At 47.1% G+C, this 19,581-nt stretch overlaps 2 protein-coding genes and 1 long non-coding RNA gene across 11 annotated transcripts in view; 2 read left to right on the top strand and 1 right to left on the bottom strand.

Moving 5' to 3' along the window:
* The window catches only part of LOC144178128 (uncharacterized), a 90,559-nt gene extending 87,239 nt beyond the window's left edge, over nt 1-3,320 (top strand). For 5 of the 6 annotated variants that reach the window (XM_077705675.1, XM_077705680.1, XM_077705677.1 and 2 more), the window contains 2 exons: nt 171-234; nt 3,041-3,320. In XM_077705675.1, coding sequence (XP_077561801.1) covers nt 171-234; nt 3,041-3,198 — 222 coding nt within the window. In that variant the 3' untranslated portion in view covers nt 3,199-3,320. The remainder of the gene's footprint in view (nt 1-170; nt 235-3,040) is intronic. The other variant, XM_077705673.1, reaches the window with a different exon arrangement.
* LOC144178133 (uncharacterized) overlaps nt 1-19,581 on the bottom strand; it is a 37,820-nt gene that overhangs the window by 17,641 nt on the left and 598 nt on the right. For both annotated transcript variants that reach the window (XR_013323954.1, XR_013323953.1), the window contains exon 2: nt 19,331-19,556. This is a non-coding gene — a long non-coding RNA (uncharacterized LOC144178133). The remainder of the gene's footprint in view (nt 1-19,330; nt 19,557-19,581) is intronic.
* The window catches only part of LOC144178126 (interference hedgehog-like), a 67,258-nt gene continuing 55,668 nt past the window's right edge, over nt 7,992-19,581 (top strand). For 2 of the 3 annotated variants that reach the window (XM_077705671.1, XM_077705670.1), the window contains exon 1: nt 7,992-8,559. The gene's annotated coding sequence lies outside the window, so the exon portion shown is untranslated. The remainder of the gene's footprint in view (nt 8,560-19,581) is intronic. The other variant, XM_077705669.1, reaches the window with a different exon arrangement.

Below are 19,581 nucleotides of genomic sequence, written 5' to 3'. Positions count from 1 at the left end.
CATAAGAATGCTTCGCATTAGTAGACAATTCTCTAATATGTGCACAATTTTTATTTCGCAATTCTCTGGACAGCCGAGGGAAGGCTGTGGCAGCAGTACTGATGCTTGTGGAAATCGCGAACTACTGACAGAAACGAGAGAAAACTTTCTCGCTTCTTCTTTTCCTGAAGGGCAAGGAGTCTAGGAAGCACGCAGAACACAAGGAGCACAGGAAGAGTGATGCAGCCAAGGAGGGTAAGTCTTTGCCTCCCTTGTTCTCACAGGCATTTGTGCAGTCTTTGCTATGAATGATTGGCATCTTGGCCTGTGGAGTTCACTACCATTGCGACATTCTGAGCAGTCTTTGTTGGTGCGGGGATGGAAGCTCAAACGAAAATGTTTGGCTTGTTGCAGCAGCCTCCACAGGCTTCATTAGGACGCTTGGTATGATATGATCTGCGTGAACATTGTTACAGTACAGTAAAGCCCGCTTATATCGAAGAGTGCGAGGATTGTAAAATAGTTCGATATAGCAAAAATCCGATATAGAAAGTGAAGCAAAAAAACTTAAATGAGAGCAATCTTGCCGACGGAGTCACGAGCTAACTTTGAGCTCTTACCACCCTGCAGATCACTATAGATAGCACACTTTCTCGGACAGAAAACATTAATTTACTGGGGTAGAAGAACTGCGTGAGTGTAGCCTGCTTCTTGGAGCACAACGCCTTGCTGGTGACTGCTTGCTCCACGGTATCTGAACAGTCGACAAGCACAAGACCGCTGCCCTCAACGGCACTGCAGTATCGCCGTGGCAGGGCCACGGCAGCGACGGCTTCGCTCGTGCTCGGAAGCGGTACGGAGTCCTCGGCGTCTTTGACAGAGCGGAGACAAGCATGGATACAAGCGAATAACGGCGAACCCAGTGAACCGAGAAAGTGCGGGCAGCGAGTGGCGCGGGCTTGAAGTTCGGTGACACCACAGCCCGTGGCACCCAATGTGGCGCTTTCGGCTCCAATGGCATGCATGCGTGGAGCTGGTCCACTCTGCCACAGCCGGTTTGGACGCGCCCGAGCTCGCGCGGGAGTCGCAAGCGACACCCGCGCCACCGCTGCGCGCAAATGTATTGTGGGAAAGCCTGCTGCATGCCTAAGGAGAGCGAAAAATCCCGCGTGGGAAAGTTCGATATATCCATTGGGAGCGAAATCGCGTTCGATATAATAAGTTTTAAATGCATGTAATGTTTACCAGAATTACACAAGGGTTCGATATAGGCAATAATTCGGTATATCCGTGTTCGATATAAGCAGGCTTTACTGTAGCTGCTGCTAATGAGGCACATATAAAAAAAAATTTGACCATAATCTCACAGCAACACTGAATTGAGCCAAATGCAAGAGCATTGTGCTTGTATTTCGAGCATTTGGATTGTAACTGTTTCATAAACTGTTTCACTACAGTTTCTTAATTTGGATATTTCTTACTATATCATCATGTCATTCAATAAACAGTGGGCGCTTTTCACTCTCGCAAGACCCAGTCACGCTGGAGCTGCGCTAGCTCCTGTTTCATTGAAATGCCTCCATACCCTACGCAATCATTACACTTAGCAGTGGTCGTTATGCGAAAACATCGTATGATGAAAGCTCGAGTGCCACAAAACTGGCTGGTAGGTGTGAAGCAGTGTTGCATTCTTGTGCAGTCTCACGGGCCTCCCTGATTGAGATGTGTTGACATGAGCTTGGCTTTCAGAGTTCTTAACTTGGTTACTAATTGCCCTTCATTACATGGACGGCCTGATGAGAGGGAAGCAAAAAGCTCAGTGTTGCCATATACAGATTTGTGAACAAATATTTGTTTGTCTAAAGAATGGCCTAGTTTCCACATGCAAACACAAAATTCTCGTTTGTATGCATTAGCCATATTTCTTCGTAATTATTTCAAAGTTATTGCAAATGTTTTTTGAACTTCACTAGTACAAAGACACTGGACACAAACAAGTATTTTTACAGCTGAAACGCACAGAATTTCAGTTGCGGTAGAACACATCATGGAAACAAACATACAACCGTCTATCATCTTTACAGATTCTCTCGGTGTTGTGAGTGCATTATGCTTAGGCAAACCATGTAAAAACCCTGTCTTAAACTGTCTCACTAGAAAGATAACGTTGGCTTAATCTTCAAGTATGACGATAATAGTCTGCTGGGTGCCGGGGCACAGCAGCATTTGTGGAAACGAAATTGTCAACCACTATGGTGCAGTGGCTGCTCTTTGCACTGGCGTGGATGAACCTCTGGTGCTGTATTGAGACATGAAACCTGCTATACGACATAGACGCCGAGAATGATGGCATCTGGAATGGAACAAAGGATCACTTAACAAACTACACACAATAAAACCATTCATAGGTAAATATCTCACTGAGAAACATGATGGGTTCACAGAAGCGCCCATTTGCAGATTGGGAATAGGCCACACTCACGCCACACAGGCATATCTAATGAGTGGCACGCTCTCACCAGTTTGTGACAAGTGCGGGGAACAGCTGTCCGTGCTCCACGTGTTAATTGAGTGCGCATCCTGCAATGCCGCGAGAAAACGACACTTAGTAACCAAAATCTACACCCTTTCATTTTCCTAGGAGGTGAACCAATGTTCACTTGCTAACTTACCCTGTGGATATCAACTTGAGGCCCCCTCGTGATTCTCTTGCGTGCACAGGGAGCCCTGCTAGTGCTCTGAAGCTCCAGGCAGGGTCGCGTCTCAACCGTCATCCTCTTTTATCTGCCATTATGAACGTCTTCATGTTTTAGTCTATGGGCCCGCTACACCCCTGTATAGATTTTTGTAGGCAGTACCATACTCATCTCATACATCTTTTATGCCTGAACCTGACACTGAAAGACCGCCTAATAGAGTCTTGGCACTCTTTGGTCGTAGACACTCGTGGCCAATAAACACAAAACTTGCAAATATTATTTGCGATATCTTTGCAAAACATTGCAACAAGACGATGGTTATTTTGCGAGATATTGCAACCCAGCCTGTCTTGCTCTTCAAGCAGCTTGCAAGCCAGTCCCTGACACGGAAGGCAGCGGGAAGCACGAGGACGGCACCGCCAAGACCGAGAGTGCAGACTCCACGGCCGCCACAGACGGGCAGGCGTCGGGCCCACCTGTGGCCGCCCCGCCTGAGGCCGCCCCTGTGCCGCTCCCCTGAGGGGCCTCTTGTTGTTGTACAGTTGAGACACTAGTCTGCCTGGCCGAAGCAGGCATCTGGAACAAGGGGCACCATGGCTCTCTTGTAGGAACCACCTTTCAATAAACTGCTCCCGACATCTGGCTGGCACACTTGCTTGACTGGGCTGCTGGCATGCGAAGCGATGCACTGCTTTTGTCAAAGTGCCCGCTCAGGTACCGCATGCACCGAGCCCCCAGTGTGCGAGGGGAGCTGGAGTGCCTGTGCAATTGACAGCAAACATTGCTGGTGCGTGTCTCAGATGAAGGGCAGCTCACAACTCTCCTAGGCTTCAGTTGAAACTGCCTTCGATTTGGTCATTTGAGTGCGTGCCCCAAGACCAAAGGTAACGAGTGACATAATAAATTTTGCCAATTAATGCGTGCCTGAACATATCATGTGCACGTAAGACAGAATTTGTTTTGCTATTGTTGAGTTGAAAATATCTGTTTGATAAGGAAGTGTGCCCTGTATGTCACTGGGGTTGGCATCACCTGGATCTGCATAAGAATTTCAGCACCCTTTCCCAAGACGGTAAGGTAGATGCCCTCCCTAACAGGAGCAGCCCCTCAAATAAAATCTTGTCTTTTATAACAGCGTAGGAATGCTGACTGGCAAGAATAAAAACATTTATTTGCTATTTCACTGGCCAAGTTCCCAACTTGGTAATCAGGGGTCGGCAACCGTTAGAGGTGGGGGGCCTTTGCAGGCAAAGGGAAGAAATTCGGCAGATTGACAATGATTGACAATAATCTGTCTGGCCGAGTGTGAAGATGGGGGACAATGCAAACTGGAAGTGATCAATTCTCTGCCCTTTTTCTCCCGTCTAACCCTATTTGAGGTCACAACTGGCGTGTCTGCCTTTTGATTGGAAGGGACGGAGATGGGTGGGACTTCTGACAACGTGCTGGGGGCCGCATGATACTGCCCCGCGGGCCACAGGTGTTTGGCCCCTGCTTCAGATGAATCGCCGAAGGTGTAGTCTATGCCGTGTCATTTATAGAATGCTCAGCAAGACTTGGTTACGTTTAATCTTGTGTCGTAGCAGTGTTTCAGTACCTGCTGGAAATCGCCTGATTGGCCAATGCCGACTGCATCACGCTCCGCTTGTCACATTTTGTGGACCGTTTTGAGAAATTTTGCATTTTGTTTTGTAGCTCAACTTTGTGCAACATGATCACCCGCACATATTTCTGAAGTATGCAGGCAACCAACCCTTTGTGGTGGCTCAGTGGCTAAGGCGTTGTGCTGCTGGGCACGAGACGCAGGTTCGATTCCTGGCTGCGGCGGCCGCTTTTCTGATAGAGGCGAAAATCAAAAACGCCCGTGTGTACGATATTTCGGCAAACATTAAAGATCCCCTGTAGGTGGTCAAAATAAATCCGGAGCACTCCACTACGGCACGCCTCATCGCCTGCGTTGCATCGGCGCGTTAAACCCTGCAATCAATCAATAAAGTATGCAGGCTAGGGTCATTGTTGCATGGGGCATCTTGGACTGCTCTTCATTATTGGCTGCATTGCATGCTAGAACATTGTGGACACTCCAGTTTTGACCGAACAGAGGTTAAAAAATTTTGATACCCTTGAAACAGAGAACCTGACGTCTAAGTTACTGCCCTGGTCACTATTAATACAAATCATTAAGGGCAGAATAATTGCCATGAAGGTACCCTCTCATTTTCTACATGCACAAAATTTTGGTGTTACGTTTTTTTTGCTGCTATGCGTGCCTATCAGCCCACTAATCATACAATGACAGATTAGATGGTTGAGTGCAGCGTAAACATTCATTTACAGTGTCGTTTATTCGTGTCAGTTTCGGTTTTGGCAAAACGAACGTTGAGCGGCCGCCATGACAGGAGGTATCAAGTGACGTCACCATTCGTGCCGTATCGTTGCCGCTCTAAAAGCGCACGCGCGTGCGCCCAGACCGGCCGAGGTTATCGCCGTCCCCACAGGCCCGGACAGCATGACATCAGTCCCAAAATCATGACATGTACACACGCCCGAGCAGCGTACGCCAACCACAGCCAGTGCGTCGGCTTCGTCACGGGAGCACCAACGTCGGCAATTTGGGGCAAGTAGCAGATGTCATGTCGGTCCGCTCTATGGCTTTCTCGTGCGGGCGAAGATTATATGGATTTTAAATATGTTTCGCTGAACGGTTGCTGTAGAAACTTGCTGGGAGATATCTCCTGATAAAAAAGAAGCATTTTACATAGTTATCTCAGCTTTGAAATTTTGTGTGAGTACTCCTTTAAAATTGCAAATCTCAGTTTTTTGCGCATTCGATTTCATTACTATCAAAGCACCTGTGTTGGGCACCAAAACGTCAGATGTGCATTTTGAAGCAAAGCTACCAGCCACTGGTTCCTTTGCGGCGTGCGGGACAAGAAACTCCTAACGCTACTTAAGTGGGGGAGAACGGTTTTCACTCGCGGGGCACAGGGTAGATGGCGTGGTGAACGCCTGCTATTACCCAGCGTTCCCCACGTGCCGGCGGGCGCGATGACGGGAACCGTTTCGTCGGCTTTGTTGTCTGCTTTAGCAATGGTTGTTTTGGGCCTGTTTGGCGCAGTATCGCGTCCATTGCGCGCTTCCTTCTCACAGCTTGATTAACTTGTTCGACAGCACCTCCTGCGTAACGTGGTCGTACGGCAAAAATACGCTAAGGATTGATTTGCAGGGCGGGAAAACAAAATGTTGAGACCACGTATAGACATCTGATCGCTAGAGAAACGCTACCTTTTGCGCACCGCTTGCCAAGAATGTGACTCGATTTTCGAAATTGGTGAATACGAATCCGGCTGTTGCAAAAAGCGATAGGTATTGCAAAAAGCGATAGGAGCAACTGGTTCTAATAACGATTACGAGTTCCCTCAGCTTTCTCGCAATTCTCAAACTTACTAAACTAACTAGTTTAAATCGATATAAATGGGAATAGCCAAGCTCACATGCCAAGTTTGTTCGGTGTCTGTGCTTTTGTTGCGCGGTGGTGTAGGCCCGAGCTAGCACATCAAAATGGCTAAGTTCTGCTGTCTCACCCTTCGAAAGATGCTCCTCTCCGTTTTCTCTCTGCCAACACACGGCTGGGCTACAGCGACGGCATTCTGTCCACAGGAACAGAATTAATTAATTTTGTAAGGGTAAGAAGTCGGGCTCCTTTTGCATGGGAATGACAATAGCTTGCATTTAGCTAGATTTAGAGGCATGAGTGAGGATTCGCACCAAGATGAAATTGTACTAAGATGTTGCTGCAGGTTTTCAGAATCTTCCGTGCTGTGGATGGCCGATTAAACAATGCAGTTGTCGGCAAAAAGCCTTAGGTTCGTTATTATGTTACGTGAAGCTTATTTATGTAGATAAGGAACAGGAGAAGGGATATACATGCACCCTGGGGACGGCCGACGAAACATCAGCGAGCTGAGAGTGGCAGCTATTGGCGGTGGTGAATTGTTTCCGGTTTTCCAAGAAATGTTTGATCCAAGAGATTAGGCTGGGGGGGAGACCCAGGATGGATAGCTTGGCTAGTAGTAGATCATGTGGAACACTGTGAAATGCTTTGGTGAAGTCTAGAAAGATGGCGTCTGCTTGAAGGTTACTCGTCTCATTAGGAATGTCGTGGGTGAACTCTGCTAGCTGGGGTTCACAAGATAGTAGTTTGCGGAAGCCATGTTGATGCGAGCAAAAGAAGTTAATTGAGTCTAGGTGAGACATATTTAAGTAGCTTGCACGGAATGCATGTCAGTGGAATTAGATTGCACGGTTACCTGATTTAAAGGTAGGAATAATTTGGGCCTTTTTCCAGTCGTCTCGGATGTCACTAGCTGTTTTTAATGATTGAGTGAATATTATGCAGAGGACCTCACTCTGCAATAATATGGTACCTTTAAGCAGCTTGCTATTGGTATGGTCACAACTGGCTGACAAGGAGAGCTTGAGAGAGTTAATTAGATATGCCCTCAGGAGTGATTAGTGGTTGGGGCAAAGGATGCGGCACTCCGTGTGGTGGGAGTGGTAGGATGGTCCGCGAAAATCATTGCGAAATTGTTATTAAATGATGAAAAACACCGGTCAGGACTTACTGGATCATCATCTGAATTGACTAGTTCAATTCGGCTGGGTTGAGATTTTGAGAACAGGGTATGCCAAAATTTGTTAGGATTAGTTTGAAGCATTTAGAGCAGGTTTGTGGTGAAAGATTGGCGTTTAGCAGCAGCCACTTCATTAAGGTATTGTTTGGAACAAATGTAGTATTTATCCCATGCTTCAGGCTTGTTGTTTGACTTGGCTCGCCTATAAAGACATTTCGTCCGGTTAAGCAGGGCTTTGGGGTGTTTGTTAAACCATGGGTTGTAGTGATCAGCTTCGAACGCAGAAATACGGCCGGACAAGCTAGAAATTGGTCTTGCCCGGTTTTCGTGAGTGGCCTTTAGGGCTTGACAAAATAGAGTGCATTTCTTCCATGCGGAGAGGAGGCGTGTGTACATTTGTGCACAGTCTGAAGAAGCCAGGGCGAAATTTTTTAGCGAGACTGGCGCACAAGAAGCAAAAAGAAAAAAAAAAACGCACGAAGCGCATGCATCGGCTTAGTGCACCGGCAGCGTTTGGCACAATAAAATTTCTCCGCAGCTTATTCCCAGCGCCAGAATTGGTGCCATCCATCCAGCTTAAAGTGCGTCGCTAATGCGGAATTGTTCGCGGCCGGCATGCTCATTGGTATGCAAGTGTGAATCCGTCTCGCGCGCAACCCGACAGGTTCAAGATCAAGCAAGGCTGATAATGCATGCGTAGCAGTTCCCACGCTTGGCCGGCCGCGCGCTTTTCAGCGATGTCGCAGAGAGCGACGCGGCTATTCGAGACGAGCATCCGTTCAGTGTCTCTGCGAATGGGAAAGTGGCAGCGAGTCATTAAAGCGCGCATTGCTCGGCGGCCAGATCTGATAGAGGGCGGCAGACGAGGCGCCTTTCTTGATTTTCTCCTTCGGCCGCGCCAGCACGAGGAATGCACCATGGGCGACGGCGGCGAAGGGAGACTTGGGAGAGGCGCGCCGCCGGCATAGCGGCAGCTGACCCTCGGTAACCTTGGAATCCTGCACCCTCTTCTCGTCTCGCTCCTCCTCCTCCCCGCTTCTTCAAAAGTATCCCCGTTCAAAAACTCGCCGCCGTCCCCCTCGCCCACGACTGGCCGGCAAAGATGGCCGTTTCGGGCCAGCGTCGGCAGCGGTGGCATTCAAGATGAGCGATCCCGTCGCGGGACATTTCTTTGTGCGCGCCGAGAACAGCCGAATTTCGCGGACGTGGGCTCGGCGACGGAGAACTGCCTGATGTCACCGCCAAAGGCAAGTCGTCCTGGCCGCGCAGTGCGCGTTGCGCGCGAGTCGCGCAAGTAAACAAAGCGCCAACGTGTGCCGTTCCGCTTCGCCACAGCGGCTCTTCTCATTTGTTCCGCGCTTCTTTCAAAACACAGCGCTAATAGGAGGGCCGCTCTCAACACGCCCTTTCGCGTCAGCGGCGCAGCTCAGATCGAATAGCGCCATTTGTCACGCCAAGGGATCGTCCACACAGGGGAGGTGCGGGGGAGAGCTGCAGCAGTCTGCAACAATGAAACTTTTTTTTTTTTCAGTTCGAAGTTCAGCTTCAAATGACCGTCTGGTGGATTAGTTGGCGCCATATGGTCGACGATGCTTTTTTCATAAGTGGCAGTACTTGTCAGCTGCGCGTGACGTCTAAATATGCAATCTCATCGTGTGCACACGTTCAGTTCGCGACGAAAACCACTTCACGCGCTGCGGCCGAGCGTGTTGCAGCACGTTCTAGCATAGTTAGTTTCCGTCGCCAACAAAAGAATCCGTATTTTTATGTAGTAGCTGCGAACAGAAAAGTTAGGTTGTTGCACATACGCCAACATTATTGCCGAGGGACTAAATGCTTCACCGCGTTTAGTGAAACGCTCTTTACCTGCTGGTTATTTGCTAATAGTTACATCAGCCATTACTGTCCGGTTTTGGTCAACTGACGGACGTTCTTAAAGCACTTCATTTCATTCGTTCTCGTAACTATATTTTAATGATGCGGACAATAATGTGAAACCATTTAGAAGTTTTGCAAACATTGCTCTGCATTAACACCCGTAGTTTCCAGTGCACACAGTTCATTATAAAGCCCCCTTTAATCAATTTACCATGATACAAATTTTGATGCAAAGGTCAAATAACTTCGAATCTATAAAAAGCTGAGGAAACAGTGGCGCTTCTCCAGCCGCTGTCTTGGACCTGTTTGTGTGATTGATTGCTGCCTACCAAAGCCACTGCCAAGAAACGTCACTGTGCAGCAGCTGTGGGGGTGCTTCTGAGTTCTGTTTGATGGCATCACTTGAATGCTAACATGGGCTATTTCCCCTACCACGCCACTGCTGGCGTCGTGTGGTGCAGAAATGGGAAGTTTTCTCTATTTCTATTCGTTCGTGTGTATTTTCTTTTGTGTGTGTGTGTGTGAAAGTCATTCGGGGCCACAATGTAATTGAGGGAGCTCTTGGCTCCTGGTTTGTTCAAAATTATTGTGCACTGCTGTACAAAAGGTATTCTGAAATTTTAATGCTCAAAAGTAAAAACAAAACCTGTGCGCTGTGGTACCAACGAGTGCATGAACTGGGGTTCAAGCCTTCAAACGAGTTGATTAGCAGCATGTGAGAAAACACCATATCTGTACTGCCATCTTCAATGGGAATTGGGTTTCAGTATTTGAAAATGAAAGTGATCTATTACTGGTGATCTATGTTCATACTGCCGATCTAAATGCACTATACATTGTGGGCTCTTTCTCATTTTTTGGAGAATTTGAAGAGAAATGGTGGGCTGGGGGCAGGTTGCAGAGACAAAGCAGATTCGATCTTGGCTGCGGTGGCCGTTTTTCTGTTGGAGGCAAAAAAAAAAAAAAAAGACTGTGTATTGAGATTTTGGCACATGTTAAAGATCCTCAGGTAATCTGAATTATTCCGTAGTCCTCCCCTAAAGCGCTAACCACAATGGAGTGATTTTGCAAGCGATTCGGGGAGTGACGCGACTAGTGACAAACTATTTTTTGCGGCAGACCAAATTGTTTATCGGATCGCTCGATTCTGGTCTCCAGAAAAAAATTGCTCACATCCCGGAAGGGGCCTCAGTGACTATTTGCCGCGAGATCGACATGTAGGTGGCGGCACTGTCACATTGCTAGTGTGGATGCTCTGCTGAGCGGCCCGGGAGAATGCGCACTGTGGGCGCGCTTCGTGCCTTTCTCACGCCGTATGTGCGCACGAAAGGGGCAGACAAGAGTGGTATGCTGTAGTTCGGTTCCTAAACATGCAACCTATAGCATGGAGTCGGCAATAAAATTTTTATAGTACACAAAAAAAAGTGGCTACTCATCGGGAATCACAGAACAGCTGCAATAATGACAATGAACTTGTATGCCGTGGCTCGTAGCAAGCTTGATCTTTGCAGACTGTGGCTTTGAGCCTTCAATAAAATCATAAACAGAAACAGATCAGGAAGCCTCGATCTCTGTAATTCAGTTTACAACAGCAGTTTCAATCGCTTTTGCTGGTAGCATGATGCATTCGTGTATTTGTGGGATGCCCTAAAATGGTAGCACGTACGTACCACTTACTGCCCTGACATTTTTTCTATGTGCTTATGATATTTCTTGTGCGTTCGAAACGCAACATAAAATTACTGAATTTTAACCAGCGTAGGGATATAAATGCAATCGTTCTAACAGGCCTTTTGCGCGCAGCTTTAAACAAAATTTTAGCGACTCTGAAGGCAGGTTTGATGAATAACGGTGCCGGATCACTTATTTAATGCTTTCGTCGCAAATGACCTTGCGAATTAAGTTGCTAACACGCGCAGTACAATCAATGTCTCATTGTTTAGCTAGACTTGCGAAGTGACAAGCAGGTTTCCAGGGTGTAAACCAAGCTTCTGGGACCTCACAATGAGCACAGATTTACGGTAATGCGTCTGCACTGTTGACCATTGGCGTTCCTTTTAAAATCTAACAGGTGCCTAGAACAGCGAGATGTGTTTGCATTCTTGCGTAATGCCGCTTACGAACCATCAACATGGCAAATGAAATTGCCCTGTTGCAGATGTAGTAAAACGTTTCTTTTTATTTCTCGTTACGAAACAGTGCAATGGGTTCCCGTTTACTGAACCTCGTTTTTGTCTTAGCATTTAATTCTTGAGGATTGGTTAATAAGAAAGCCTCGGATAAAAGGTTTGTGTGCATTTCGTTTTTTTGGGGGGGGGGGTCAGGCAACGTTCCAAGCACAGCGAGAAGAGAACGCATGTAACGCGAAAAGCCAAACGTTGGTTATCAATATTGCTTGCAATTGAAAGTGTGCTAGGCGTCATGTTCCGTAGAGGTGAAAAAGCACTACTTCAGCAAGTAGGCGCCAGTATTTTCATAACTGATTAAACCCCCTTTTGGCCCGAGATTGTTCAGGAATTGTGGCTTGCGTTTTTCAAAATTGTATTAAAGTGAGCATTGTGGGAAAAAATTAAAAAATCTAGCGAGTCATGACACACACCCTCCACACATGTGGGCAACAGTGTGCATTATATTACCGTATTTTCCAGTGTATAAGTCGCGGTTTTTTCTCGTTGGTGCGTCTTATCAACTGGTGCGACTTATGTATGGAATAAATCTGGTTCGCGGTGGCCGCGCGTGGCCAGCGCACGTTGAGACACAGCTCTATGGTGTAAGTCAATCCCAAGTCCACCGGTACGGCATTTCTCATAGCCCATATGTCGCTCCAGGACATTGCACCAAAGAATTTGCAGCTTTTTCTAGTCAAAAAGAACGATAATGGCCTGCGACAACCACGTGCCACTTTAGGCCATGCGCAGTAACTACAGTTCAGAATAAATTCAAAGTAACATCAAACTGGGTTGCAAAAACAAAATGCAGCTCATTAATTATTACAGACAGTTACTCTGAAGGAGGTAAATGTGCTGCTAATTTTTAAAATGACAGTTTGGAGATAAGTTTTGATTTTCGTGCCGCTTCCTGTCGCGTCACTTCCGTCCGCCATGACACCTTTATTGCGCTGAGTTACGACAGCATACAAGAGACGCGTGATGTTTGGAGAGGTGGCCAAATCGGTCTCCGACTCTTGGGACTGAATTTCTACAAAAACAGTTGTAGCCGGGTTGATAAAGGCCAGAGTAATCCGGTCCGCGAGTGGTAACGATGTTGGCGAAGAAGACATCAGAGAGTCGGAGGACAACAGTGATGCACCGGTGGAACTCCCACTGAAGATACTGAATTATTTGTTAGCGAGTCTGAGGAAAAAGACTTCGATAGTTTTGCCTAAACGCCGTCCGTACGTACATGCCATCTGTGTGTATCCATAAACCATTTTTGAGAAGTTAGTTATGTCCAGACTTTAGATGTTATATGCCCGTGTCTAGGCCTGGTTTCAGGGGGATGCGTTAATAGGTGGCGGCCGCCACAACCATGTACTTTCGCCGCACTTTCTAACGATCTGATTCACTATGAGTTTACCTAATTAACAAGTGCGCCTTATATACCGGTGCGTCTTTTACAACGGTGAGACTTATATACGGTTTTTTTGGAAAAACTGTCATTTTGAGGGGGGTGTGACTTATACAAAGGTGCGACTTATAGACCGGAAAATGCGGTACGCAATTTTTCCTCCTCCTTTAAACTTGGGTCCACTTTTAGAGGTTAAGACGTGACCATATTAGGCATTTGGTTATGCTGAGTGAAACACACTTCTGGACGAGGTGATTCATGTTGGGATTAATTTTACCCAGAAATCCTCCCGAAATACTCTTGCGCATTCACAGAAACATGTTTTAAATAGTATGTAAAATTAGCATATAAGCAACGACTGTCCAAAAATGGTATTTATTTTCGAAAAGGTACAGGGAGAATTCGCGATCGCACAGGTGCTTGCGCGGGTGTAAAATACGCCCCCGGTAACGTATAGGCGATGGCGCACGGGTCGTGTGCGTTGTAATTTGGTCTTGTTTGTTTCTTCTTTCTATAAGGACAAAATGCAATTACAGGGTATGTACAGGTGTTATCGCTTCTTACCCGTTTCGTGTATCGAACTTTTATCCTTTAAATCACCACTACGCCAACTTCAAAAGGCACCTTTTGATGTTCCCGAAACGGCAGACGACTGACCTCATCAATAAGAAAAGTGCAATGCGTCGAAGCAATGTTTACAACACGTTTCACACTCAAGCGGCGACCACGGCGAAGATGTTTTGTGGAATTAAACCAGCGCATTGACCCGCAACGGCCACTGATTATTGTGTCTCTAAAGGAAATGCGGAAGTAGGGGTAACTATGTCATTGCTTACTGCAAAGCAAGTACACATATTGGTTGTTTTATCATGTGCAGCACGTGTCTTGCACTGCGCGCAATGTGAATGAGCAGACGACGCGAGAGCGCCGTCCACACTACGAGCGGTTCGTCTCGCCACCGCCAGCGGCCGACTGTGTTCAATCTCGGGGCAAATACTCGGGAACAATTCAATAACAGCAATGTCTCGTGTACGGTATCACTCCGCCTAAGCGACGGACCCGGATGTCAACGGGCGCGCGCGTTTTGAAAGGAGACTGCTATGAATGCGGGATATCGCCTGCCTTTTCACACGTACTTTATTTGGCGTCTCTGCAGTAGTTTATAAGCATATTAAGTCCACAAAATCAGGGAAATGGCTTGTGGCACGTTCAAAATATTCCCAGTAACGCACTACTTGCGCCGCGTGGAGTAACATCCGTCTGCGGTGATGAAGCACAGACAACTTCCGTTGCCGTTCTTAAGTTGTAACCGAGTATATCCAATAGGAGAGCCGCAAGGGGTGCAGCTTCTGGCTTAGGGAGAGAATGGGAGGAAGGGGCGAGTGACTGCGCAGTGTTATCCTGGAAAAGTACAACCCTCTGCTTACGGAAATACATTTATTTCCCATTTTTGTGACAAATGCACACATAAAAAAAACTTGCGGCTGTGTGTACTTCGATAATCGTATTGAGCGCTGTGCGGCAATATGGGCATTGTGTTTCGCAATTGCTCGCGCAATAACTTTCATGGGGCTGCCTCAGCGAGCAATTTGACAGGCGATTGCGGATCCCCGTCGCATTGCTCGGCGCGTCGCTCGCAAAAATTGCTCCATGTGGGTGCCGCTTAAGGCTTGCCTTACAGACTAGGTGCAGTTTCAGTGGGTAAAGTAAAAAAAAAAAAAAAAAATCAGAGCAGACAAAGCCGATATTATGCAAAGATTGTTTCCAAGAAAAAAATTCTGCAGAAATTCAGAGAATTATTTACTAATGCGTAGCATTCTTATGCTGCCTGTCTTGAGTGTTCTCTCTAGCCAAATTTTTTCCTGTCCGGCCAGTTATCTCCGATTACGCTAAAGTTATCTCCAATAACGCTAAAAACTAAAATGTTTTTCAAAATTTCGTTCGACCAGTTATCTCCATTTATGTTATTCTAATGATTATATTTTGAACTTTCCCAAAATCTGCATTATTGTGGAAATGCAGGAAGTTACACGCTACTGGCTGTGGGGGTATGTGACAAAGAATGCTATGCATTAAAAGCTTCAGTTTTCGTGCTAGCATGTGTTTCTGCTGCTATTGCGAAATTTGAAATGTTAAATTGTTTAGGCAGCATCTCGCACCCGTGCGGGGTATGAGACAGGTCCCCCCCGCCGCTTTGGCTCCGGTCCCGTGTGATGTCATAATAATATAGTTGTAATTATTTTTCATAGTGTAGAGCGAAATGTACGTTTTTGTTTATTTGTAATAAAAATTAAAAATCTATTAAATTGCTAGAAGTTCTCCAAACCATTTTTTTTCTTGCGGGAGCAGCCGGCGCTGCTGCTGCAGCAGCCGTATCGCGTATTTGAAAGTGCGACAAGACCCCATTTTTCTCAGGCCAACAACATAGATAAATTGGAGTTCATAATGCTAAAAGCACTATTTGAAAACGTGAGAACTTTTCTTGTATTTAAGTATCGTGTGGGTACCAAGCCAGCCTTTCCAGACTGTAGCAAAATAACCACTCCCGAGTCATGTTGACCGGTGACCACCTGATGTACACCGATGGTACCTGCGTACAATTTAACCATACAAGAGACTATATTTTGCCATTATTTTGTTTCATTGGCATTATTTTGGCCTCAGTTTAGCGTGGTACCTGCGTAATAGATCCTTTCCAGTGACCACGTACGAAATGTGGCAGAACAGTGATGACAACTAACAATGCTGCTGCATGCGGCTTTATGTGGCAGTCATACGCACCCCTAGTGAAAATGTAGAACAAGTTTGAACGTTCTACAGTTGCTACCAGATTGTTGAAAACATCCGAAGTCAAGTTGTTCTTGTGTGTAGCACTATGAAAATTCCAAAGTATGCCTATGTTACCTTATAAATGTTGTAAAGCTCCATAAAGAACATAGAGTGTGCAGGTGGCACAAGGCATTTTTTTGTCAGGGGATGGATCCGCCAAATGTACGAACTACGCGAGTTCACCAAACTGTCGCTACACTGCTCTGCATGTACTGTACTCCCATGTTTACTGTCATAAAGCTTCCAACTGTACTGTCAGGCAGGTTTAACTTGTTTTGAGCACGTGCCACACATTGCACCCACTTGGCTGCTACACGATGGCAACACATCATGTAGCGTGGCCATATTCATCAACATTCTTTTCTTGTGCACAAAAAGGCATCCTAATGCCTGACATTTTTTATAACCACAGCTGAAACATCACTTGGAAGGGGGCCACTTTAATACTTTGTGTATAATCGTCGGAAAAGCATCTCGTTGGAATCCCTCCAGCAGTACTAACACCAATAAAAACAATTTCCATTAATGTGTAGCGTTCGAGACGGTCTTTTTTGAGGGGTAACTATGACTAAAGAAAATCAGCCTTATTACTGGAGGTCAAATTTTTAGGCATTAAAAAGCATGAGAACTTCTTGCTGGGCTAGTTGGTGAATAGATGCCATGATTTGAAGCGCAACAAAAACACACAGACGAAGAACAGAGTAGACGAGACAGGCGCTAACTTCCAACTATTTTATTCGGCTTCGCATGTGCTTATATTTCCTAGGAAAAGAGAGGGTGAGACAGAAGGAGCGTACACATACACAGATGATAACAAAACCAGACATGTCACCGCACGTTTTTCAGAAAAACCATTTCACTACTGTACAGAGCAATCGAGGTATCACTTCCACATTCATCCGCTCTCTTCCTGATTGAAACGCTTCGGCTAATTCTCTCGCAGCCCTGTTCTTGCTTCTGTTTAGTATTCTTATCTCTTTGAACCGTGGCTCACAACCGCAGGAATGAGAGTGGGTGGGCAAATGTTCTCCATTATCTTTACCAAGCGACAATTCATGTTCCCTGGCTCTCTCATTGACGCAACGGCCCGTTTGGCCAACGTAAGAGCTTCCGCAAAATAGCTCGATTGCTACTGTTCTACTGCTCGATTCTACTGTTCTGGCTTGATGGTCCTGTTATGGAACGGGATGCAGACACGAGGCCATGGCTGAGCCAGACCGAGGTTTATTAGCTTCCTCCTCCTCTAGCCCCTGATGGCCATGATAGTAGGCGGTCGCCCTCCTCGTCTTCCATAATTCCGCGACATACTCCCACCTTCGACGGGGACACTAATGGGTAAGTTCAGAACAGGTTAGTATAGGTTCTGCCATAGATGGGTGGTCCAGTGTCATTCCTTTGAAGACGGCAGGTGGCAGTTTTGCGCCTGCTTTACCCTCCATCGATGCTTCGAGGCTCGATGCCTTCTTCTGGATACTTTCTTGGGTAGGACGGGGCCCCAAGTTTTGCTTGGGTTGGGCTGTATTATAAAATGATGCAGTAAAGTTAGTCCTCAAGTGAGCATGGACAAATCGTGTTCGGAATGCAGCCTGAACCTTCTGGTCAGTGGTGCCCATTTCTTTTCCTGTTCGCCTTCGACGTTCCTTTCTGCGTACTGGCTGAGTTTTAACCACTTGCATCTGTATCGTCGCAGTGTATCTGCGTTTTCTGTTTTCAGGCGGTCGAACGGATGCTTGTCTTTCACGTGCTTGAATTCGCTTCTTCAGAGACTTGCTGCCGAGCCACTCGTTTCGTAACGCTGGCACACGGGTGAATGTCTTCTCATTGCACGCGGGATACCTGTCACCCGTTGACTTCATCTGAGTTTTGCGCGTGCGCGATGGCCCTTTGGCCTCCTGCGCTGGAGTTTTGGCGACATGCAGCGCCCCTAGCGGCCGATGCCTCTGGGTAGTAGAAAAGCAGACAACCCTCGCCGCCCTCCATGGGTTTTCAATTACAAGCCAGAGTGAAAGTTGGTTGTGGCGCTTTGTGGCATGTTTAAATGACTGCATACTGTATGAAATAGCCGTTAAAGTAGTTGCAGAGGCTAAACAAAATAATATCCGCTAAAAGAAGCCGATTTGTCAACTTTCTTTTGAGCGAGCTGTCGCGGTGGTCGCGGCGTGGGACAGTATCGCCAGGTCGGGTGGTTTAACTGTTTGACGACAGTTACAGTTTTTTTTCTTCTTGCGTGCGGTCGACAAAGGAAAGTTCACGAGTAGCATAAACACGGAGCGCTGCTCATCCTATATCCTGAGGTAACTGCAAAAGGTTGCTTCAGCGGGAGCATGCAAGCGAACCCAAGAATTGCGCAGTGGACTCAGCTGACACTGCTGGCCTGGCACCGCCTTTGAAACGAGTGGAAATTTTGTCTCGTATTTTCGCAAACTAAATTATTATTGCGTAACGTTTTACGCCGCACGATTTACGAACGGCAGGGTACATGTATACTAGCGAGTAGGTGGGGCAATAGCGCCAAATAAACAAATTAAGCGCTATTAAAGGATGCAAAACAAGCACCAAATCGCACGCACGCTGCCTGCAGAGATGTGTACTTCTATATTTGCATAACATGACAGCCGCGTGCACGGCGCGCGGCCCCCAATATTTACATACGATCATATTCTGTTGGTTATCGTCTAGTGCAGGGGTCGTCGCTAACAATCTGAACGCCGACACGCCAGTTTTGTCCTCAAATGGAGTTAGGCAACGAGACATGAACAGAGAATTGGTCGCTTCCAGTTGAATTGTCCCCCAAATTGTTGTCAAATATTATTGGCAATTCGCTATTTTCTTTGCCTTCAAAGCCCCCCCTCCCCCTCCCACCCAATTTGCCGTCCAGCCCTCCGGAGTCGGCTGCATGCATCTCGGCCCTACAATTTTAAACGTTGCTGACCCTCATTCTAGCCTATTAAGTGCGAACTTGGAATATATAATGCAAGTGCGTAATTAAGTAAATTTAGAGCAAACAAGGAAAGCGAGCGGCTTCTCAGTTCGCCTGACCACTTTGTTTTACGGCCACTCATTTCGGAATCGCAAAACAGATTTCACGCTTCAGACGGTCGCGGCATTTTGTCACTGAGACACGCAACAAAACGGCAAGCTAACGCTGCACCATTTATTCGTAACGGCGACGCAAACGAGCACTGTTTAATGAACGTGCAGGCATAGTGTGCAGGTACGCAAAAGAGCGGCGCACCGCAGCAGGCGAGCCTGCGGTCCGCCGGACTCGCTGGCTTTTTAAATCGCGATCATCGCCGATTGCGTCACTCTTCTTTTTTGATCGGCTGTTTTTGAGAAGTCTTTGTCGCCTAGAGTATTAGTTTCAACTAGAAATTTCACTTAAAATTTCACTTCGTACGACCATTGATCGGTGAACCTGCGAGTAGCAGACGCCGTCGCGGTCCCGGCACTTTCGTCGGCGTTGTAAACGTGTTTAGCGCTGCAAAGCTTTTCCCCCTAATGCCAAGTTGATCGCTGAAATAGATCGGACGCGTCGGGGATGAGCTGGTAACCACGTCGCAAAATAATCGGGAGCGTCGAGCTCATTTTGCTTCTGTCAACACGGGATCCTATGGGACCCGCGCAGCTTTGTACTACCCGGAAGTACTGCCCGGAAGCCGCTTGCGCAGCGCCCCCTGGGCAGCGCAGGAGGCCTTTTGGGCTTGGCCCCGAGAGCATGCGAGTCTGGGATGGTATTTTCCTCACTTGGGCAGAATGGCACGGCGCCGGCTGCTTCGTCAAACTCGGTATCGTGGCTACGTCCCGCCGCCTGGTTCACCGACAATGTTGCAAATGTAGGGATGCTGTGCTGCTCCGTCCTCTCTTCCACTAAAAACGACGAACTCGCCGTTTCGAAAGCAGCCCTTCTTGCGAAGGGGAGTGCTGTATTGGCCGCGTCCTTTTTCAGGGAGGTGCCCCCTCTGAAAGGCCCCTGCGTGTGTTGAGGTAGAGAAAAA

This window comes from Haemaphysalis longicornis, unplaced genomic scaffold (assembly GCF_048455015.1).
Source record: "Haemaphysalis longicornis isolate Haplotype H1 unplaced genomic scaffold, Haemaphysalis longicornis Haplotype H1 scaffold_4, whole genome shotgun sequence".
Lineage (NCBI taxonomy): Eukaryota > Metazoa > Arthropoda > Arachnida > Ixodida > Ixodidae > Haemaphysalis > Haemaphysalis longicornis.
Note: the sequence above shows the minus strand (reverse complement) of the source record. Positions and strands in the feature narration are given on the sequence as shown.